The sequence below is a fragment of the Musa acuminata genome, chromosome BXJ3-8, assembly GCF_036884655.1.
Source record: "Musa acuminata AAA Group cultivar baxijiao chromosome BXJ3-8, Cavendish_Baxijiao_AAA, whole genome shotgun sequence".
NCBI lineage: Eukaryota > Viridiplantae > Streptophyta > Magnoliopsida > Zingiberales > Musaceae > Musa > Musa acuminata.
In genome coordinates, this window is record NC_088356.1 from 10,893,811 (window position 1) to 10,917,908 (window position 24,098).

A 24,098-nucleotide genomic window follows, 5' to 3' on the forward strand; every position below is an offset into this window, starting at 1 on the left:
CCATTATATGGAACCTTTTGATACTACTCAATGCTCCAAATCTCATCAGTATCGATCACCACAAGTTGATGTTTATTTATCATCATAGAGCATCAATACAACTATTGGAAAAAGGGTAATTGATATCTATTAAACAAATACACCAAAGGCAAATTAAGTTTCTAAATCAAATATCCAGAGAAGTTGTCTTAGAACCAGTTAGTATGGGAAGGGCTGTAAAGAAGCAGGCATAGTTTGGCAATTGATACACATATCGAGATATCATATTATAAAGAACATGATATGTAGATAGTAGGATAGGAAGACTCAACAGTACATTATAATACCAGATCTGTCATAAATGGATCATACTCGGATGTACTCAGTACAAATACATTTAACATCAGTTTCATCTGGACACCATTCCAATTCTCAGTAGTGCAGTTTCAAAGCTTATTCTTGACCATAATTGGCAGCACCTCACATGGTTGGTTTTACATTAAGACGGGTTGCGATCTTCTGACCAAGAGACTTGTCGCACTGCATTATAAAGAAACCAATCATGTTTGAAACCAGATGGAGGAGAGAGAGAGAGAGAGAGAGAGGAGGATATGGGAGACCAACCTGAGACCAGTAGGAAATCCATATGTCCCTTATTTCATGTGTCACCCGAGGGTCAGATAACGCATCAACCCATCTATGGACGAATCGCTCTTGGCTGCATCAAACATTTCAAGGTCAGGTAGATCTCAGTAATACATGCTATACTACATATATACACCATAAAAACAAGGACAAACCGATCAGGAGCCCAAGAGCGGTATCTCTCTCCAGGCTGCTTAAAGTTGTTCTCCTTGTTGATGATAGACTGCATCAGAAAAAGAAAACAATCTAATGATGACTGTGTACTTCGGATAAGATTCATATGGCAAGGTTGATGACAATCATAGAAAAGCTCAGGTTAAAGTTCATGGGTCATCCTAGAGGAAGCATAGGGTGATGTTATATAGAGGGGACTCACTTTCTCACGCCTTCCAGTAACAACAGAGGATGGGATTGGGAACCTCTCTGCATGTCGAACAGGATCATACCTGGAGGGGAAGTAGTTCACCTGAAAGCAACAATCAAAAATTTTTGTTTGTTGGATACCATGTAAAGGGCCAAGATGTAGCAAAAGTAAAAAAAACTAAGATTACCTCCTCATCCCTGTGCATGAAGTTCATAAATCCATCATGGTGGTTGTTGTGATGAGCACACTTGGGAGCATTTACTGGAAGCATCAGATAGTTTGGTCCAAGACGGTGCCTCTGGGTGTCGGAATAAGAGAAAATTCTGGTCTGAAGTAGCTTATCATCTGAGTAATAGATTCCAGGCACTATGATTGCTGGGCAGAAGGCAAGTTGCTCGTTTTCGTTGAAGAAGTTATCAATGTTCTTGTTCAAGACCATGCGCCCAACTGGCTGCAGAGGAAAGATGTCTTCTGGCCATGTCTTGGTGACATCGAGTGGGTCAAAATCAAACCTATCCTCATGTTCAGGATCCATGGTCTGAATGAAGAGCTTCCACTCCGGGTAGTTTCCAGCAGCAATGGAATCATAAAGATCCTGAGTGCCATGGCTATGGTTGTTTCCTCCTACTGTCACAGCCTCGTCCTCCAACAAACACTTCACGCCACTTGTTGGCCTCCAGTGGAACTTAACATATGTAGCTTTTCCTTCCCTGTTGAGAAGAGTAAAGGTGTGCACACCAGAACCATCCATGTGCCTGTAGTTCAGGGGAACACCAACATCATCAAAGAGGAAAGAAAACATGTGCAAGCTCTCTGGGTGGTGAGAGAAAAAGTCAAGAATCCTCCAATTCTCCTGAATGTGAGACTTTGGGTTTGGTTTGAGAGCATGGACCATGTCGGGGAACTTCATCCCATCACGGATGAAGAACACAGGGAAGTTGTTGCCCACCAGATCAAAGTTGCCCTGGATCAAGTAAAAAAATAACAAGGGACTAAGTCGATAGCCATACCAATATGTCACAACCATAGTTGTCGACAACTCGTGTGATAAAAAAAAAGATCAAACGTTTGCAACTGGTGCATATCATCACGATTCGGAATTCAACAACAATAACAAAGTCATAAGCCCCAACTGTTTGGGGTTCACTACATGGATCTTTTGTCGCTATTGAGATATAGAAAGTCATATGCTTAGTTAAGTTTAAAGTATTTAAATATTTATTCAGAATGAACAAGCATATTATGTCTTATAGATCAAAAGCATATCATCTTGTCTGTAGAAACATTTGTTATATAGGAATATGCGTTATACCATGGGACAAGAAGAACAAGAAATGTAACCTCATGGAACTTTCCATGAAGCATTGAATTGCACTGTCTGCAGGAGAAAGTAAATGAGTGTATGGCAAGTTTCCATTTACCTCTCTTGTATAAAACTTCACTGCAAAACCTCGTGGGTCTCTCAAGGTTTCAGGACTCCCACGCTCATGAATAACAGTTGAAAAGCGAACGATGATAGGGGTTTGTACTCCTGGTGCACGGAGGAAATCAGCACAGGTCAGGTGAGAGACATCATGGGTAACCTCAAAGAAGCCCTTTGCGCTTGCTCCCCTGGCATGAACAACGCGTTCAGGAATGCGCTCTCTATCAAATTGGGCAAGCTTTTCAACGAGATGGTAATCCTCAAGAAGAATAGGACCTTTCAATAAGAAAAAAACCAGCATTCTTTAGTCAAATATTAGAGAAAATTTTCTAGACTCATAAGAACATCAAAATAGTGAGACCATGTTGTCTTTGAGGATAGAAGGCAAGCACCCCTGCTGAAACATCAGCAATGTACGCAAGACAACATGACTTGTAGAAGCAGTTGATACACAAAATTTTCTCAGTTAGTTTTGTTACAATTACCGAATGAGAAAAACCATCAATTTGAGCTGCAATTATTTCCTATTTTCAATAACCGAGAAGGAAGTTAAGTGAATGAGTGGAATGAACGAAAACCGTATTTATAAATATAGAGGTAAGACTAGGTACCTTGACATCGCTATATTCGGTATTTGAATACCCTCTTTTTTTATTAGGATAGCACAACAAAGAACAACTTCATGAATACTACTCACGGTTTACAAAGGACTAAATCATTGTCAACAATAATGTATTTGCCACAACATAAACGCTAGTCTAATTTACTATTGTAACTAGAGCAAGCCAGCCATTGTAACTAGAGCAAGCCAACATAAACGCGAGATCCAAATGTGTTGCTTCACTTGCACACTAATCAATCTCAAGAAACAACAAAAAATTCTTGTGACATAAAAATCTACGATTATGTGTTTGATCGACTCCAAAAAGCTGATTCACTTTAAGAATTTGTAAATCCTTAATCCAATTTATCCACATCCGCTATTAAAACAACACCAAGATTTCAGGACTTGTGTTAAAAGAGAACATACCAAGAAGAACAATGAAATAACTAGATATAAGGAAAGCCCTACAAGCAAGATAGCAAAGATGAATCAAGACAATAAACTATCAATCATGGTTAGTTCTTGCATTACCTCGGATTCCGACGGTGAGTGAGGAGTTATTGTTCCAAACAGGAGCCCCAGAGTTGGTGGTCCAGAAGGGGGAGTTGTAGTTGCTCGAAGGTCGGTACTGCACCAAAATTTTTCGTCAACAACGACATAGAGATTCAGACTTTATAGCGATCAGAACACGATCAGAACAAAAGGGTGCAATCGAACGGATCCTTCGAATCTCTTAGCAATCTAACGTTTCATAGCGAATATTGGACGAAGAACAAAAAGGCTCACAAGAAAGAATTCAAGCCAACGTACTATTCGTCAAATCGAAAAATAAAAGAAGAAAGAGAGAGAGAGAGAAAACCCTAAAATCATTCGACTTCCAGAGGTGGGGGAGGGGAAAAGAGACCAAAGGAATAGATCTTTCATCGGTGAGGGGAATCGACACACTACCTTGTAAGGATCCATGGCGATGACCCGATCTCGATCGGTCTCTCTCTCTCTCTCTCTCTCTCTCTCTCTTGTCGAATGGGAACGAGGCAGAGGCAAATCGTCAGAGGCTTGCGGGAAAGGAGGGCATTAAATAGCACTCGGGCTTCCAAGCGAGTTCTGCGAGGGGCCACCAGATTTCCTGCTACACGTGGCATAAAACTGTGGTCAGATTTCCTATTCCGTGTTCCGATTCGTGCATCAGATCGACGACTAGACGAGACGAGACGAGTCGTTCCGCGATATGATGCCCTCAAACCTTGCCGTTGTCAAGTTTATCCTTATCCGCTTACGTCAGACTGTTGGGCACGTTCGATGACTTGTAAGTGTGAGGATCTTTGGTCTGATCCCTATCACCAACTCCAATCACATGACGGGTAGGTGCGACGGGTAAGTTAAACTACATGATCTAACTACATACTAATCATGAATGACAACAGAAAGTCTCGAGACATGTCTTTGTGCCATCTTAGTTGGATTCAAATAAATCATTCTAAGGAATTATATATTATAATCATTATTTAGGAAAGGAGGTTTAACACCTCCATCCCATCACATTTTTGGAAATAAAATATTTGCTTCTCCAAGTTTTTATTGACTATATCCATTCCTCCAAATTAATATAAATATATATAATAGAGTGGTTGATTGTATTAACATTATTAGTCATGGTTATTTATGATTTAAAAAAAAAATAAAATTTCTAAAAGCTGAAATATTATATTAGTTGTTTCCTAAACCAAAATTCAAATGAACAAATGTGAAAATAGAAGAAAATGCATATGCAATATTTTAAAAATAATTATTATTAAAGGAATATTAAATAGAAGTTCTTGAATTGTATTAATATGGATATATATATATATATATATATATATATATATCATACGATATATAATTAAGGAAGTTGATTTTTGTGTGTAGTTGTCAATCACGATCTTTATCTTCTTATCCATGCATCATCACATGAGACAATAAACATGAAGCTTATCTGTCTCGCGAGATATCGCCGAGATGGGCAACTCGTGCGAGCGACCTCCCCCGCACACGACACCTCAGCGCCAACGGGAAAAGGACAGACTCCGCGGCCCGCCGACCCTTATTTTGCATTCGGTGCGGCCCCCTTATCGGCTTATCTCTTTTGGGCTTTTCTACGAACACCTCGCCGCCACTTGCGCGCGTCCCGTGTGTCTCCATCCGCTTCCTCCGTTTGGACGTTGGAAAAAGACTGGCCCGACGAGGCAGACGACATGCGCACGGGAACGACCGCTGGGCCACAAAGATCGGCTTCTCCTCGTGTGAACGGAATCTTGCCATATGAAAATATCGATATTATTATACTTTTATTAAAATAATAATATCATTCAGGAAAGACACCGAGGATATTAATAGTCTTTTTTTTTTATTCTTTTAAAATTAATACATATAATGTGCTAACTATCCTTTCGTCATCATTGATTTTTTTTTTTTATTCATTAATGATAAGAGATATTCTTATATCACTCATGAAATGACAGTCGATAGTCATCAATAATCTAATATGGGACAATCAGACACTCTCCCGTAGGAAGTGAAGCCAATATGACAGATCATGCATAATCGATCCCGCGTCGCCCGAAACTGTATAGGTTGGTGTCGCACAACAGAGGTCCGAACAAGCCAACCCGTGTCGTCAAAAGCATATGGGTCGATCGCTCGTTCGATCATGTCGAATGAAAACAATGATAGGCATTAACAATCTATGTACCTTCGAGCAACCTCTAAAAGTATAAATTCTAAACCCCAACTCGAAACAAGGGATCTAACTTTTTTCATCACAAAAACCACTTGTCGATTCAATCATCCGAGGGGTTAAGTCAAGAATCCCCCTCTCGACGTCGATCTGTCATGCAGGAATGCGACATAGGAGAGATGACTAGTCTCACCTCGGGTCAATATCGTAAATGCATTCGAGGCCCAAGAGCCAACCCTTAATCCGACCTCATTTCTTTTGTCTCCTCGTCCTAGGAATCATATGGACGACCTTAAATTTTTAAAACATGATCAAGCCACGGTACAAAGATACATAACAGTTAATTTGAATTTAAGTCTAATATATATATATATATATATATATATATATATATATATTATATGTATCGATAAAATCTCAAATATCAATTAATTTGACGGTGTATATTTGTCTTTTCCGCAGGTGGAGAGCCAGCCATCAATCAATCGCTGGTCCTATAATCTATCATCTTCGGATATAGTCTACTGCAATCTTTATGATATCATATGAAATGTGGGATAGGTGAAGCCAAATTGGAGCTATGATAGAGAAAGGGCTATGTACCAACCGAAGTTGTCCGAGGGAGGGCTTGGAAGTCTCTCGAAGAAATAGGAAACCTCTACTAATTCTTTGGTAAGTAAATATAAGATTTATTATGAGAAAACTTGAAGTGTCAAAGTCTAATCGATCTGAAAAAGGCTCAATTAGATCCAACCCTCTATAGCATGTATTTGTTGAATATTACATATTATCCACTAATAAATTAATATTTGTATAGATTGATGATGATCAATTCAACTTAAATTGATTCAAGTCAGCCTCAAATGTTAATTTGGTGATCATTCTAATGTTGTTTAATGATCCACTTGCAAGATTAAAGTCGAATGAATTTTTTTAAATGATCTATTCGACACAATAGAAAGTGAGAGTATTTTAGTTAACAATAATCGATATCAATTATTATTGATCCGATAACTACTATAATATGTTTGGTTGAAGAAAATATCATGTCGTATAGATTGAATATCTTTTTGATCTTCTATTTTAGACTAATATTCTCTATTATTAAGCTTGATGTGTTTTTCTCTTAGTAACTCTACCATCACTCGTCAATTTGAGATCGAGATAAATATTTCTCTTATCACCTACCTATCATAATTTATCTTTATTTATAAATTAGATAAATAAAATAATTTTATAAATAGGATGATGACATATGAGGCTAATGGTTGAATTTTTACTATTTTATATATTAAAACAAATAAAAAAATTAATAATATTAAAAAAAACTCTGTGGGTTCTTATAATATATATATCACGTGACTATTCTTATCGTCATGTGTGGATAAGATTTAATATCTATCTCGTTATTATCGTTATTTTTATTTTATAAATAGATATTTCTTACATATGAAAACATGATTTATAGTCATAATTAAAATAGAAAGGTCCTGAATTTATTGGGACAATTTATCATTTATTTTACCAATAACTATATGCTTGACATTGTTTCTTATTGCTCAACCTTAATGCCGATTGGATCAGATAAATGTGAATTCAACCAACACCAAATACATAATTAATTCGAAACTGATATAACACAAATGTACTTTTTATTTTATATATTAAATCCTTAATCCATACTTTATATTACTTATACTCGATCATAATTCGATTTAAATCAAACCAAAATGAAACCGAGTCAATGGCTTAGTAGTAGTTCGGTTATTAGAATCTAAAATTGGAATTGAAATAGTTTTGATTTGGTTTCAAATCAATTAAACAATTAAAAACATAAATTTATCAATTTTAATGGTTTAATAAATGATTAATTGATACGACATTTTATATTTCTAATTCGATGTCAAATTCGATTCTTTAATATTTAGCAAATAAATAAAATAAAATAAAATAAATGAATGAATTTGCTTTAATATTTAGCAAAGACACTAAATTAATAGCCACAAATTTCACTCCACCTCAAACTCGGATTCAACTTAATTAGTTAGGAATCCGAATCCGAATCCGAATCCAAACTCGGACCCGATTTGAATACCTTATTCTCAATCCGAACTGGTTTCGATGGATCGGTTGCTACGGACTCTCGAAAAAATCCGATCCGCTATTTAACCCTCCAGAGACACATGAGCTAATTGGTTTGAGCTGCGCGGACTCCGACGGCGCACAATTTGCAGCTCGGAGGGGTCTTCCTTGCCGCATGGCACCTGGCCCGAGCTAATGGCGATCTCGCGTCGAAGCTACCCCTTCCGCTCCCCCTCCCTCGTCTCTCGCCTACACACCCTCGTCTCCGACCGCCAGGTCCTTCGCCTGCCCACTCCGGCCCTCTCTCTCTTTCCGCTTTCTGTTCTGGCATTTCGTCGAACAGCTTTCTGATCTGGTTCGCGCTTGTGTATTTCTTTTCTTCTTGTCCTTAGAGGCGGAATCATTCGTCCACGGGGGAAAATGGTGATACTGGCTCGGTTCTTCCGCCGAAGGAAGGTACCTTGTTTTTCATCTTATTATTATTTTTTTCGCCGCACACAGCGAGGGCAAAAGATTTTTCTGTTTAATTTCTTCATCTTAGGCTGTAGCTTACCCTAGGTCTCAATGGAGGTTGGTATATTGGGCTGCTTAACAGGTCGTTCAAGTAGTAGTCTGCTAATAGTTACTTCGCGGATGATGGGACGTGAATCACTAAATTGATGCATTTTATCTCTCTTTGGTTCGCACGCCATCTACCAGCTGAGGGTCTTGGTTGTCGGAACCGATATAATCGTCCAAATTACTTGGCATGGCTGGCTTTTTTGGTTTGTTGTTCTTTAGGATATTTTAAATCAAAGGCATTTTTTTTTTTAAATTTTTCTAAGCGAAAGATATCATGGAATATAAGTTTTTTTCTTTTCCCTTTCTCTTTACATTAGTAGTATATGACATACAGAATTTGTGAATCAGATGTTGTGGGGCACGACAATGAGCAGGTTGTGGACAATGCAATTTGATCAATTTGTGCTGGAAATCACACTTATTCGGTTTCTTTTAGTCGACTGAGATGTTTGAATTTTCATGAAATTAGGTTCATATGATCAATCATCTTGGAAGACAGTGGACTCAAGGGCTGTTGGTATTAGGAGGTCATCTATATCATCCTCTACATGGACTGTACTGAATATTCTTCAAAGAAAAGGTTCATATTCATTGACTTTTGTAGTTTCTAATGCGGGCGCACCTTTTGAGTTGTAAATATTGAAATTGTAGAACTTAGACTTGCTTGTTACTATATATGGTTTATATAAATCTGTCAATTCTTGCCATTATTGCCATTAGAAAATTATGATTCTTGAACTCTAACAACGAGCTATGAAATAGGTGACTTTATCTATTATCTTGATATTAAAGATCAGGATCACCAAATTTGCTGACAATTCTGTGAGAGAACTTTGGCTGATTAAACAAATGAGCAACTTTTTTGAGGGAAACAATAGACGAAATTCTATCCAACTCATTTTATTAAGATAAAGAAATAGTATAAAGGAAAAATCAAAGCAGAAAATAAAGGAAAGGTGAAAGGAAATGAAACATGAAAAGAGAAATGTGCTTGACAGTTCTTTCGTTGTCTTTACTTTAAAGCCTGATCATTCTTTTGTAGTGTTACTTTGTCCCTCTTCTACTACTCCGCTTCCAATAATTATTTCACCATCTTAATGGAGTAATTTTGATAGTTTCTCTGATCTTTTGCATTAAAAAAGAAACAATTAGTTCATACTCGCTATTGTTAAGAAACAAATAGTGAACCAAGACCGAGCTATTTTCTAGGACACTGATCATTGTCATTTATTCATTATAATTCCCAGTGAGAGTTGCAACATATTGAGGTTTGTGATGTCCAGGATTTGATGCCTATCTAGTTGGTGGGTGTGTGAGGGATTTGCTTCTGGAGAGAATACCAAAAGACTTTGATGTAATTACCAATGCCACACTCAAACAGGTCTCATATGTTCATTCAGTTTCTGGATATTATCGTTTTTAGTTCTTTCTTATCGTATTTGGCTGATACTGTTTCACATGCAGATCAAAAAACAATTTCGGCGTTGTATAATAATAGGGCGCCGTTTTCCAATATGCCAGGTTCATGTTCAAGGTTCCATTGTTGAGGTTTGTGCAAGCTTCTCAAAGTATGCTTGATGTATCAATTTTCTTTTCATTTATATATCCGAACCTTATTCATTTGCATTTGGAATTTGTGATGTTAGGTTTCTAGCTTTAACACCAATGATAAAGATCTGAAAAAACAAAAAAATGATGTGCACTCTCAAGTTTCCAATGGTTGTGATGTGGATGACTTCGTTCGCTGGAAGAACTGCATGGATCGTGATTTCACGATTAACAGGCAAATTATCATTGTTGTTTGACTACTTTCATTGAAAAATCATAGGCCATTCTGAAGTTCTTGCAAGTTGAGATCTATTTATTTAAGAACCATGCTTTACCTTTATCTGATAACTCAAAATGTTCAAATATGAATGATTTTGATTATAATACTTTCTGTCCACAGTTTATTCTTTGATCCTAATTGCTATACCATCTATGATTATGTTGGTGGAATAAGGGATTTAAGGACATTAAAGGTGATAACTTCATCCATTATTACATATTCTTTCTATTAGTATATATTATTATATTTTTGGTGGTTTTTGGTACCAGGTTCGGACTGTCATTCCTGCTCACCTATCATTTGACAAGGACTGTGGTAAGTTTTTATATAATGGTATTCAGATTATTTCAAAGAGTTTTTTTTAGTATGCTAGCTCCTTGGCAGTCATTCAAAATGTTGATGAAATTTTATGTAAGCAGCAAGAATCTTGCGTGGCTTACGAATTGTTGCTCGGCTTGGTTTGCAATTTTCAAAGGAGACGGCGGCTGCAATACGAGATCTTTCTTCGTCCATACTGACTCTTAATGAGGTAATTTTATGATAGATTAGAAATTTGTCTCTTGATTATTGTCTTTTGCCTTGTCTGTCATGTTTTTTAATCAAAGCACAAACATTTTTAGTCAAGGCTTAGGATGGAGCTGAATTTTATGTTAGCATATGGCGCAGCAGAATCCTCTATACGCTTGCTTCAAAAGTTCAAACTTCTTGATATTTTGCTTCCCATACAGGTGAGTGGTATTTCAGCTGTTTTAATTTTGGTTACATTTTTCAGCATGAATTCTAGGAAAAAACTTAAATCTATTTTCTAACAAAGATTTGGGCTTCAGGCAGCATATCTGGCTGATCAAAGCAGGAAGCAAGTTGCACAGGGCTCTACCATGCTGATGGTGAGATTATATTTCCTAGTAACCTGTATCAATTGTTTGTTTCTGAAATTAAGCTTCCTTTATGGTTCATCCATTGTAATGAAGCTGATGAAGTATTGAGTTTTAGATTGTGCTTTTATAGTATATACCTCTCTTTTGGTAATTCCAGCAACTTGACTGTACACCCTGTGAAGTTTCGTATTTGGGCATCACATAATTTATTATGACTTATTGTAAATAATCTTTAATTGCTTAAAAATTTGGTCTCTTTAAATCTTGTCTTTCTTTATTATTAAATAAGAAACAACATGTACAAAAAAAAGTTGATATAAGCCGATATGAGAATTTTAAGGTGGATATGTGAGGTTTCTTGAAAAAGTAGAACTTTTTTCGCCCGTGAAGAATCAGGTACATCTTTGGTAGCAGATAAAACTAAGGAAAACATTAAGATAATATAGACATATTTGAAGGACACCTATAGATACTGTGGTTAAATGAGGATATTCATTTTATATTAATTATATAAGGAGTGGTAGAGGAAATCTAAAACAGCTTTTCAAGAAACAATAAGAAGAGATCTGATTGGTCTTGATTTAGCTAGTGATATTGCTCTATACAAGGTTTCTTAACAGAAAATAAAAAATCCATGTAGTTAATCCCAAAGAGTTCGGTGACATCATGACTTGTTGTTATTGAGGAATTGAAGAGAAATAAAAATGAGAGAAAAATAAAGAAAAGGAGAGCGGACAAATGGGGCATAAGACCAAAATATTCAAATGCAGTAGATCATTCCACTGAAATAAGAAGATTTCGGTTGTTCATAAATTGCATGGAAGGACACTACATTGTGTATGCTTCAGATTATGTTTATGGTGGCTGTAACTCGCAGAGAAACTGAGAAAGTTTACTTGGTATGTGGTGAAAGGCCACCAGCACAACACTAAGGGAACGTTGCTACTGACTGTCTCTTTGCATACATAATATTAGTTACAATGTGTGGCAGCTGACACTATTCAGGTATGGTATCTGCTTTTCAAGTCAACAGATTTTGGACTGAAATCATATGCTGATGAGGGCCTAAATGAACTTATCCACAGGAAGCACAGTGAACATAATACCGAGTGGTGATATTGCTCGCATGTTCCAAAATGATAAATCAAGTTGATTCTAGTTTCGATGTGATTTATCCTCTCACACAAATCAAACATCATTGTATAGGTTGAAGTATAGAGTAGCCTACTGATGTCTCTTCCAAGAAGTAGAGCTGCCATCATAATCAATAAATTGATTTAACCACCAATAGCTATCAACCTTAGCACAAACTTGTGCTCAGTAGATAATGAGTTTTCATATCCACCTGCAACCATGCCTACAAAAAACCAACTACAAGGAGCTCACATTTAGTGGATAAAGCTTCATTTCATGCTCCATCAGGATTTAGAAATTTGTTTGTGCTTCATAATGCTGAAGGTGTTTTATGAGTTCGAAATTGAGCATTTTTGGGTAAAATTGCTACTCTGAATACTTAACCAAGAACTTGGAACTTTGTAGTCCAGAATCATTTAATGGTAAATCCCATCAATTATGAATGATGTTGAGATTACAGTAACAGTTAAACTAGCAGTAAAAATAGCATTTGAATGTTGTTATTTTTTGCTTCATTGCAAATTCTGCAACATTTCCAATTGAGTTACTATTTATAGGTCAAGCACATACTTTCTCATTTTGCTGAAATAAAAGGTCTTTTAGATGAGTTACAGGACTCACATACATTCTATACGTGTTCAATAGACATCCAAAACTATAATACGTTAAAGGTTGTTGTAACTGTATAAACTTCACTAGTACTTGCTATAGGAATCCTATCTATTACTCATTATTTCAAGTGAATCTTCTGAAGAAAGGTAATCAAAATCCTATGGAGTAAGCTATGTTCCAAAAAGGCAAAAAACTATATATGCAATGTAGACCAGAGTCTGATTTTCATTAGGAAACATTTGTCTGTAGTGACCAATAGTAAATTTTATATAACATTCCATATTATGGCAAGTTTTGATGACAAAATTACAGATTCATGTATATTAACATTCACATTTGTGTTAGGATTTTGATGTCATATGTTATATAATACATGTTGACAAACCCTCTGATGAGATGGATTTTGTGTTTTACAGAAATTATTTTCTAATGCTGATAAATTACTTGCTGCTGACCACCCAGCTGACAGCATCTTGTGGTAAGAAAATCTGACACAGCCATTGTGTTGTCCTAACTCTTCAGATAAACTGCAGTTGTCATGTTTGAATGTCTACATCTCTTCTATTTCTATGCCTGACTATTGATCTACAACATCTGCTCAAGATATTATATCCTGGTGAATCGTAAGTATCACTCGGTGTAAGAAGTCAAAAAAATCATGAAGTCTAAGTTTTGTTGGCAACAGGACCTAAATTCCGCTTTAACAGTTACTCCACTTGATTAGTTTGTGTATTGAAGTTCTGCAAAAGAAAATTGTGGGTTTTAGTTTTGGAGCATTATTTGTCTGAAAAATTTAGGCAAGTGAACTCAAGAAAGTTTTAGAAAAAGGATGAAACCAATAATATGAAACTTAAAGATATCCCTTGGTTTGGAAGAGCTAAAAGAGATCAGGAATAGCTTAGTTAACTAATTTATTTAACAAAAAAAGTTTCATAATACAAAAATGTTTGACGAGTGAAGTGAGGTGACTATGACCTTTGAGAAGTGAGATGACCATGTTGTATCTTTGGGCTGGAGCAAGTATGTTTAAGGGTTTTGATTCAGTGACTTGGTTCAATAGAGTTTAATGTTGCTTCTAATACGAGTCAAAACTAGAAAGGAATTTTATGCCTTGTTTTTTGATATAGGCTAACATATTCCAGGAGAAGAGGAAACAAGATGAATATAACTTTGTGGATATTGAGGATTTGTGCCACATTCCACTGCCTGAATTGGAAGACTATGCAGTACTTTTCAAGGTTATAAATAACTAATTTGGGGCAGGTTTCACCATAAATCATTAGGTTCTGGCCTGCTTTGATCAAGTACTATCACTTGGTCCATCATATGTTTCTTTCCACTCAATTTATTAGTCGAGCAACTTTGTTCACAATATGATTTGGCCATACCCTAGATAGGGGTATCATGAGAAAAAAAATTGAGTATTTGAGGTGAGCCACATAAGAATAAAATGGCAGACAAAATGCAGTCCTATCTCCATGATCTTATTTTGTGTTATGGTGTAATCTAAAAATTTGTCAAGAAAATTTAGTTTCCAATTAATTGGTGCTAAACTTGAAAGTCAGAATAGTTGGGTGGTGTGATTTCTATGATAGAATTGTGTCTATGTCCTGGTATCCATGCCAGTCATGGAACGTAAGTCAGTTTGCACCCCTCAAATGATGATGAGTCGTTGACTGTCTGATGGACAGCAGTTAATAGTCTCCAATGGAGTTACGGACCAGATGGTAATGTGATTAGTATAACCTATTTGGATATAGATTTAGATTTCCATTGAACTCTCTGAAGAGGTCTGGAATATAGATTTTCCAATTTATCCTTATCTTTTAACTGCACACCTACTTTTCAATGTTTAAGATGACCTGTTTGATTGCATCTCTTATTTAATTTATGACCCAACCAAGATATCAGCAGCAATTGACCCACATTGCATATGATGTTATTGGTTTTAAGAAAGATTGGAGGGACAGAAGTAACTCCTGTTCGATAATATGTGGGTGACTTATATTTCAAGTGTGGACTTAATCTTCCTGTTTTTATGATTTTTTATGTGAATGTCTAATTTTTGCCTTTTTTATACTAGTATTTTCTTTATTTCTCTTTTCTTGGTGTTTGCTTTTTTTATTGTACACTCTGGTAATATTTTACTTTTTTTCAGCAGTAAAATAACCTGCTTTCTACAGCCAAAAGCCCACCTGGTCACGACATAATTGTTCATCATGTATAAGCTTATTGATATATGCTGAATTTGTCATTAAGTATTTGATAGTGCTACTAAGCATCTTAATCCTGTGTTTGCGTTTTTTATTGTACACTCTGGTAATATTTGTACTTTTTTTCAGCAGGAAAATAACCTGCTTTCTACAGCCAAAAACCCACCTGGTCACTACATAATTGTTCATCATGTATAAGCTTATTGTTATATGCTGAATTTTTCATTAGGTATTTGTTAGTGCTACATGCAGATTTTTAGCTGCTGCCATTATGTTCCAGTCTGGTTGCTTTGGCATTGTTTAGAATATGTGGTTTAAGTGTGTTGTTTTCTTTATTACCTCAGCATCTGTCAAAGATTTGATGATTGATGACTTATTTGTGACCACATGTGCTTGTAAAACAGGTTGGCATTGTTGGCATTTCACCTCGCATTAGTAGAAAATCCTCAAGATGCTCTTGTAGTTTGGACGTTTTCTGCCATCCTACACAATGGGACGTGGAAAAAGGCTTCAGAATATGCAAGGAAAAATGTGAAGGCTCATGCACAATTTGTTCCAGAAATTCGATCATCATCAGATACTAAATCTGATGAGCTTATCTTCGAAGAAACCTCCCATTTAGCTTCACTGGTTAAGTCTTCTGTCAATGCTTTTACAAGTATAGATGCTCTGCAGCAATCACTAGGCAGATACCAAGGTCCTTTATCTTCAGGAGTGGTGAGTGCAAGTACCTGCCCTGTGTGTGCTGAAACGTTATTCAGCACTAAGTATGCTTCTTTTGTTATTTTACATATGGGAGCCGGAGTATATAGCATTCTTCATAGTGTTCCCTAACATCATAATTAAACAAAACAATTTAAATATAAAAAAATTCATGAAAACCAACACGTCTGTTTGCCTAGATGTGATCTTATAATGTATTGGCTTTATCTTTTTTTCTCCTTTATTCCTGAATCTTAGTTATTGAAGAACTTTTAATTAGATTTCATCAGGCTTGAAATATGCATTATCACATGGACTAATCCAACTTGGTTTTTATCTCTATTTGTCCTGCTACATGATCTTATATAATTGAAAGGACAATGGATATGTGAATAGAGCTGTGCTTTCCTTTGTTGCCCATGCAAATTCTACTCACTGCTAATTGATAGCTTTTCTGAAGTCTAGGTAATGAAATGCCACTTTTATTTTGGTTGATGAATGTTGATGCTTGTGATTGCATATTCCAGTTTCTTCCTATGCCTCTTTCCAAGCAAGTTAATAGTTCTGAGCTTTGTGAATACCTTTTGAGTACCCGGGAGATTCTCAGTGTCCATGGAGTTACCAATGCAGTCAGCCATATATGTGCTTCTTGTTCTGTATATTTTCTGAATAGTTTTGTAGTTTGATGACATTTTAAGTGTGTGATACAAGCTTCAGGGTTCCCTTGCTGGTACAACTCATGTGATTATCTGTCTTTGTTTAGCGAACATTTGCTGCATGGCATTCCCAGACTCTTGTATATGCTGTATCTTTTTCTCCCTTATTTTCAATGAATTTCCAGTGAAATAATGAGACACAAATCAACATGGTTTTATGAGAACTCTTTGCTTTGGTTTTACAGGTATTAGTGTCTGAGAAAATGGGGAGCAACGTGTCCAAACTTTTTAAGATCCTGGAAAGCGATATAGAATCATATGACAACGGAAGAAAAACATGCGAAATCAATTATCAGCTACTCAAGAAAGGAGATCCAGATGAAACCAGATTCATGCTTGGAAAAATCATCATGGAGACAATGAACAGTGAGTCCGAGTCTCCGCATGATCAGAGTCAAAATTTGCCTACAACGCAGAAAAGTCATCATAAGCTGTCTGCATTGTTCAAGTAAATTATCCTAAACATATTGCAACAAAGATGCGTATTCTTTGCCTCTTCTGAGGTCATCAAACTAGTCATCTTGAGGTTCTTCGGGGATTTCCAGTTGCTGCAAAGTCGGCATTCTTGGAAAGAATTAAATGGATCAACTATCTTAGCTTAGGCCTATTGCTTGTGTATTAAGAGATTTGTCTCCCATCCACGCAGCGTCTTTGGATCTAAACAGTCTGAAGTCGAGGCGTGCTTAGGAAAAGCAATACTAGGTTTGCTGTCGAGAAATTTTGTTGCATGTAATATCTCATTTTTCAGCAATAGTTTACAAGTGTCTTCTTCTGTACAATTTTTATGGTCCATAATTGAAGTTGGTTTTGGTTAGGTCCATCGGACATGTTATTTCAGGTCCATTATATTTGTAATGTTATTGACAGATCTTCAAGTCCATGCACATTTTCTGCAAACTTTGCATTTAGTTTATTTGAAGGAAGATGTGTTCCATCCTGCTGTGCTTTAATCCCATTTGCAAACTCATTCTGACTTTTTACAACTTGAAAATGTCAGCTTTTGTTATTCCGTCTAACGTGTAATTCCATTGGATATCATTTGAGTTTGGGCAAAGAGCAGGTGTACAATCTTGATCTTGGAAGGGGTGTTGTATCTCTGTTCTTTGGAGCTTAAGGATAGCAGAATTGTCACTTCAAACTTCAATATGACATATATGTCCTTTCAAATATTCAGAATTTTTACATGTATTACTTATTTTAGGATCGATTCAATACACTCATGTTAGTAACACTAATCATAATTATCAATTAGTTAGAAACACATTAATATTCAAATATTTAGAATATTTGTGATCACTTTTGCTTCCTAAACGTAAATGGGCAAATTTTTTTAAAAAAAAATCTTGAAGTTTTTGCTTTTTCAAAAAAAGTCTCATCTTTGCTTTATTCTTGTAGTAGTGTCTTGTATATTCTAAAAGATGAGATTATCCTTGACCTTGGCTTCGTTGTGGTTGTCTTCATCCCCTCGTTTTCATACTACTTTATAGTGGTTGCTTGTCACCTCCATGTTACCATGGCCTTGTCACGTTTCATATGGATAGCCTTCATCACAACTAGGCTGTTATCATTGTTCTTGCTGCCTTCACTCTCATCACCCGTCATCCTCTCGTTGTCCCATGACACCATCATAGAGCACCCTTTTGAATACTCTTGCCTCACCCTCTGCCTTCTCCTCCCAACGTTATCTCCATGTTCCTACATTCAATAAGAGAAGAAGGCGAGGGAAGGTAGCGAGGACAATGATGATGACGATGGCATGCAAGCAAGGATGACGACAAGGACGAGTATACGTGGGTGAAGGCGACGACAATAACAAGGGCATGTGGGCAAGGAAGAGACAGGGTGAAGGTGACGAACAACAATAAGAGAAGGAGGTGATCATGATAGAGCAGAAGCCAAGTAGAATTTTATCTTTTAGAAAATAAAAGATGCTGTATGAGAATAAAGCAAAAAAGATATATTTTATGAGAAAAAAAGTGAAATTTATCCAATTTAAATTAAAGAGACAAATGTAAACAAAATAATTATGCTATATTTGTAATATTTTAATGGGAAAATAAAGTTAAGATGAGGTTCAACATCATTATATTGGCGGGTATTAATTACAATAATATGTTTATAAATTCTTGACTTTTCTAAAGAATACACTCAAGTTTTCTCCTTTTTTTTTTAAATTAGAGTGTCTTATTTGTATTTATCAAATCTAAATCTGTATTTGTGCGCGTGTGTGTGTGTGTGAGTGCAGGGAACACAGGCGTCTTGAGGTGTAGATAGCTGGTGTGAGTGAGAGCAAAGGCTCCATGGCACCTTCTGTGGTGCAATGAAAAGCTCATCCCATGCTCTCTCTCTCTCTCTCTCTCACCTTCTGTGGTGCAATGAAAAGCTCATCCCATGCTCTCTCTCTCTCTCTCTCACCTTCTGTGGTGCAATGAAAAGCTCATTCCATGCTCTCTCTCTCTCTCTCTCACACACACACACACAGAGCCACACAGCTTTTAGGTAAGGCGACAGCAGCACATTAAGCATCTTTTTCAAGTTTCATGTGCAGTGGAGGGGTCATTTTGATGATGTACTTGAAGGCATAAAAAAGAAAAAAAAAAGAAAGAAAACTCATCTACTTTTTGTCTCTCTCTCTCTCACCTTCTGTGGTGCAATTGAAAGCTCATCCCATGCTCTCTCTCTCTCTCTCTCTCAGACACACATCTGTAGTCTAATTATAAATCAACAGCCGATTCCATTTACTAAAAATCTGAACGTTTGAACATTAGAAAGATAATTTTTTTAAAAAAAAATATTATTAATAAAAAATCGAGACATTCTTACTTATTATTAATAAAAAAAATTAAAAAAAATCAAAAAGATCATTACGAGGATAAAACATTTTACATTAGTCTAAGAGAAGAAGTAGAAGAAGATATATAGTCATCGATTGATTTATTTCTCATCTTCCTTTCGGAGTCTAAATCAGAAATCAATACTCTTTCTTTCCTAAGACATTTAAATCAGATTTGTGCCTTTATTCAGGCCAACTTCCATCAAGAGGTCTCTTTTGGAAGCACAGTCATGTAATAAACAGAAATTTTCATTCATTCATTCATGAGTTAATAATCCATTTGTCATCATATCTATTCAAATCACTATCTTTAATTGCATCAGTCCAACCTTACATACAACTAAAAATTCCCCATCACAAGTCGACATGCCACCCTCAATTAATAATAATAACCCATTTCCATTTCAAGTCTCTTCTTAAGCACAACCTTTTGCCTCCCGACAACCACATCAACAACGGTCAAGTCTGAAAGAGAGAGAGAGAGAGAGAGAGAGAGAGAGAGGATTTTGTGAATTCTTTAGAAATTATAAATAAAAAATTAAATATTTTAATTTGACTAAGGATGTTGTTTTATATGATGGAATAACATTAAATAACTGAAAAAGATTTATATGAACGAATCTCAAATTATTGGGATATTATTTATGGGGGCAGAAATTATCAAAAAAATGGAAAATTCTTATTTATCTAAATATCTCTTGAATGAAAAATGCCTCTTTGATGGTTGACAGACAATAACGACAGTCATACTTATTTTCTTTGGAGTTTTAGGGTTTGTTTACAACAAAAAAGTCCGACCCGTTGCGTACGAACCCAATCAATTTGAACAAAAAGTAGCCGTTAGGGCATAGGTCGAACCGTCGGACCGTCCAGATGAGATCCAACGGTGAGGATTCGCTAGCCGTTGGCTTTAGACGCGACGGGGGGAAGCATCTACGGACACACACCCATTCTTCCCGTGCCAAAAATCCCTCTTTCTTCCCTCTCTTGTTCCCAACTCCCCCTTTAATTCCCCCTCCTCCCCTCTTTGGTCTCTCCCGAACCCCAACGACGAGAGAGAGAGAGAGAGAGAGAGAGAGAGAGAGAGAGAGAGAGCATTAAATCTGCATCGATCGCCCCGATCCATGGGGGACGCAGCTTGATCGATGCCCTCGCTTCCCGATCGGAACCCACAGCGAGCTGAGGGCTGGGATCTCCGAGAGGCGGACCGATCGAATCGAGGGAGGAGAGGTTTCGAGGTTCCTATCCGGTTCTTGATCTTGTATTTTTGTTGGTTCTTGGCCTTTGATCGGACCTCCGTAGTGGGATTTGGGAGATCGGTGTGTAGATCTACAAGGGCAAAGATCGGTTCTTGATTGTGGTCTCTTGATCTGTGGCCGAGGGGAGATGGATCGAGTCGACGAGAACGGTCGAGGCATGACGAGGCCAGCGAGTTTCCGAGGTTCTTTGGGTCGTTGATTTCAAGATTTCGGATGCTGGAGTTCGAAATCTTGGCTGCGGAGGACTGATCTCTTTTTTTTTTTCTTCTTCCTTGTAGTCACAGATACGGGCAATCGTAGAGCTTTAAGAGATATAAGGAATGTGGTGGGAGCGCCACCATATGCTTGTCCGATCGGAAAGAGGGGATTCCCGGAGTAATGCATATAACTTGGACCTCGTCTTTGGTTAATTGATGTCTCCTCTTGATCTAATTTCTTCTGCCATCTTTTCTTTCAACAGCAAGGGTAGTTTAGACGATAAGAAACTAACACTTGTAGCTCGACGGCCCGCGACAAGGTTGGGTTGAACCTGATCTTTGTTCCCCTTTCCGATTCTTGTATGATTCTGCTCATAACTATTTGAGGGGTTGAACTTTTCAGGAAATTTGTGGCTACATTGGCAAGCAAATCACAACCTTATCAGCAGGTAATTTTGCCTAACCAAATCATTAAGTAATACAAAAAATTGATTGCTTTCTTTGCTGAGGGATGCGATTTTGTTTAGGGAACTAATGGACAGCATCGAGAAGTTGGGAGTCAGAGCCAGTACAATCCTCCCGTGCCATTGGTGTCAAAATCGAGTTGTTTGGATAGTTGTACTACAATAGACGTGGATTATAATTCTAGTAATGACATTGCGTTGCCCATGGTGGAAGAGATGGAAGAGATGGTCCGTTCTGAACTATCCCATATTTTCATGTAAATATTTCAAGTTCTATTTGAGAAATGGACTCCATTTGTGAGCCATTCTGATAGCAATCATTGTTGCAGGATAATTCTGACATCAAGGAGGTTGCAATGGACGATCTTGTCATTGAGACACTTCCAAGTATAGATATCTGCGATTCAAATAATCCACTTGCGGTCGTCGAATACGTAGAAGATATATACAGTTTCTATAGACAAACCGAGGTGCACATCTCATTATTTATCAGTTGTTTTGCTATAGATCATATGAAGATTAGATGACGGCATTCACTTTTCACTTAGCTCGATCATTATATATGAAACAAGGCATTAATGAAGAAAACTTACCGAACTGCTCATTTTTGTCCTCAAGAGCTAATCTGTTGTTCTAGGCTCTCTTTTACAATTAAGCCATGTAGTAGCATTCCTAGTTCTTTATCAACATGTTTTTACTTACTTGAAATGTACTCAATATACTGTTCAGGTTACGAGTTGTGTGAGCCCTGATTACATGTCCCAGCAGTTTGACATTAATGAAAAGATGCGAGCTATCCTCATCGACTGGCTGATAGAGGTATTGGAGATTTTCTAAATATATACTCTATTTTCAGTAGCCATTTCGTTCATTCTCCACTTTCTTCGGTGTAACATCTGATCATTCTTCTTCAATCTTTCTTCTACAGGTGCATTACAAATTTGAATTGATGGAGGAGACACTTTTCCTAACTGTGAACATCATAGATAGGTTCCTGGCAAGGCAGACAGTGGCAAGGAAGAAGCTTCAGCTGGCTGGTGTTACAGCCATGCTTCTTGCTTGCAAGTATGAGGAAGTCTCGGTTCCAGTGGTGGAGGATCTAATTCTCATCTCGGACCGGGCTTACACAAGGGAAGAAGTCCTTGAAATGGTAATGCACTTGTTATGCTTCTGCGGTTGATTGCTGCGAAGGCTTTGCATTTAGTTATGACACGACTCTAACAGAGAATAGCATTGATGGTATTGTATTTAAGATAACATATGGGCATGTTTCAAGGAGAGCTAAGAAAATCTTAGTGATACCACTAAAGGAGATTTGAATACTCCTGATTTGGTAAGGTAATTCACCATACAAGAAGATTAATGATTGGAAAAGATTCTTGTAAATAGGATGATGGTTGTAGTATTGAGGAATTAATATAACATATGGGCGTGTTTCAAGGAGAGCTAAGAAAATCTTAGTAATACCACTAAAGGAGATTTGAATACTCCTGATTTGGTAAAAGTAATTCACCATACAAAAGTTGATCCTAGATAATTTCGACATTACTGTTACGTCACCGAATACATTGTGATTGGCTTGTGAATTTTGCTTATCAAATATATTGTTATTGGTTTGGTAACTTTTTTTCTTCCCTGACCTTTGCCTCTCTGTCTTGTGATGTTTAATACAATACAGGAAAAGCTGATCGTCAACACACTGCAATTCAACATGTCTGTGCCTACTCCTTATGTTTTCATGAGAAGATTTCTCAAGGCCGCCGAGGCTGACAGAAAGGTAAGACTTAGTTTTGGGCTTAGAATTGAATCAGCATGCAAATTTACATAAGAATGACAATAGGTTCTGACGAACGTATCCCACTTTGCCTGTCGTACAAAACCAGCTCGAGCTACTTTCGTTTTTCATCATAGAGCTTTGTCTGGTCGAGTACAAGATGCTCAAGTTCCGCCCCTCTTTGCTGGCCGCTGCTGCAATCTACACTGCACAGTGTTCTCTGAGAGGTCTCAAGTACTGGACGAAAACTAGTGAGCTGCACAGTAACTATTCAGAGGACCAGCTCCTGTGAGTTCTCATCATCTGTGCCTCGCAAATCCGTCTTTCTATTTCTCGACTCCGGTTCTAACATTTATCGATTGTTGTCTGTCCCAGAGAGTGTTCGAGGTTGATGGTGGATTTCCACCACAAGGCTGGGCTAGGAAAGCTGACTGGAGTACATAGAAAATACACTACTTTAAAGTATGGATGCACGGCAAAATCAGAACCAGCCCTCTTTTTGTTGAACACTATTCTCTAGTGTCGATTGAACATGAGTAGGTGTTGTGAGTGCAACAGAAGTTGCTGGTCATGCAATGGAAGTTGCATAAGTACAAAATAATTGTTCTTGTGTTTATCCGATGATTAATTTTGTTATTTTGAACTTCTTGGAAGTCACATCAGCTGTTAATTGCTTATTCTGATATCAAATATGACGTTAAATTTGTGTAAAAATTTCATTTTCCAAGTGGCAAAAATAAGAAACATGAGCTGTAATCACCTATAATTTTCTCTTTAACATAAATTAATAATATATTATTTTATTTAAATTATTATTATTATTATTTTGTATATAGTATGATTAAAATTATTTTTTAATTATCGAGATAAGTTAGAGATTTTATCAATCAAATTGAATTATCAATTGATTTATTTACTAACAAGTGAAGTGATTTTAAAAAAATAGATAATTAAAATTTTATTTTTGTGCGTGAACCATAAGAAATAAATATTATAATTCTATCTTTGTATGTATGAAAATAAAATAAAAATAAAAATTAAATTATTATTTTTCTTTAAGGAGATCTCATACTCTTTTATATAATAGGGTTCTTCTTTTCTCATTTCTCATCGA

General features: G+C 36.7%; 3 protein-coding genes across 4 annotated transcripts; 2 read left to right on the forward strand and 1 right to left on the reverse strand.

Annotated features, from left to right (window-relative positions):
* Window positions 1-216: 216 nt before the first annotated feature.
* On the reverse strand, window positions 217-4,111 carry LOC103994447 (catalase isozyme 2). Its single transcript, XM_009414782.3, has 8 exons — window positions 3,964-4,111; window positions 3,547-3,643; window positions 2,410-2,687; window positions 1,176-1,952; window positions 1,001-1,090; window positions 780-847; window positions 604-697; window positions 217-519 (listed from the first exon to the last, which is right to left on the reverse strand). The coding sequence occupies exons 1-8, from the start codon at window positions 3,976-3,978 to the stop codon at window positions 460-462; spliced, it is 1,479 nt and encodes a 492-aa protein (XP_009413057.1). The 5' UTR covers window positions 3,979-4,111; the 3' UTR covers window positions 217-459.
* Window positions 4,112-7,931: 3,820 nt separating this feature from the next.
* LOC135644429 (uncharacterized) lies at window positions 7,932-17,407 on the forward strand. Its single transcript, XM_065161976.1, has 14 exons — window positions 7,932-8,089; window positions 8,206-8,269; window positions 8,844-8,954; window positions 9,658-9,755; window positions 9,839-9,922; window positions 10,021-10,157; window positions 10,323-10,395; window positions 10,472-10,517; window positions 10,622-10,731; window positions 10,823-10,930; window positions 11,030-11,089; window positions 13,243-13,304; window positions 15,444-15,756; window positions 16,643-17,407. The coding sequence occupies exons 1-14, from the start codon at window positions 8,009-8,011 to the stop codon at window positions 16,907-16,909; spliced, it is 1,614 nt and encodes a 537-aa protein (XP_065018048.1). The 5' UTR covers window positions 7,932-8,008; the 3' UTR covers window positions 16,910-17,407.
* Window positions 17,408-20,279: 2,872 nt separating this feature from the next.
* Window positions 20,280-23,717, forward strand: LOC103994445 (G2/mitotic-specific cyclin-2). 2 transcript variants are annotated; one of them, XM_009414780.3, is made up of 11 exons: window positions 20,280-20,731; window positions 20,834-20,924; window positions 21,010-21,066; window positions 21,150-21,195; window positions 21,274-21,438; window positions 21,540-21,680; window positions 21,940-22,029; window positions 22,139-22,360; window positions 22,889-22,987; window positions 23,094-23,272; window positions 23,360-23,717. In XM_009414780.3, the coding sequence occupies exons 1-11, from the start codon at window positions 20,677-20,679 to the stop codon at window positions 23,502-23,504; spliced, it is 1,290 nt and encodes a 429-aa protein (XP_009413055.2). In that variant the 5' UTR covers window positions 20,280-20,676; the 3' UTR covers window positions 23,505-23,717. The 2 variants fall into 2 exon arrangements, with proteins under 2 accessions (XP_009413055.2, XP_009413054.2); XM_009414779.3 differs by having other exon boundaries at window positions 20,281-20,731; window positions 20,828-20,924.
* Window positions 23,718-24,098: the final 381 nt, after the last annotated feature.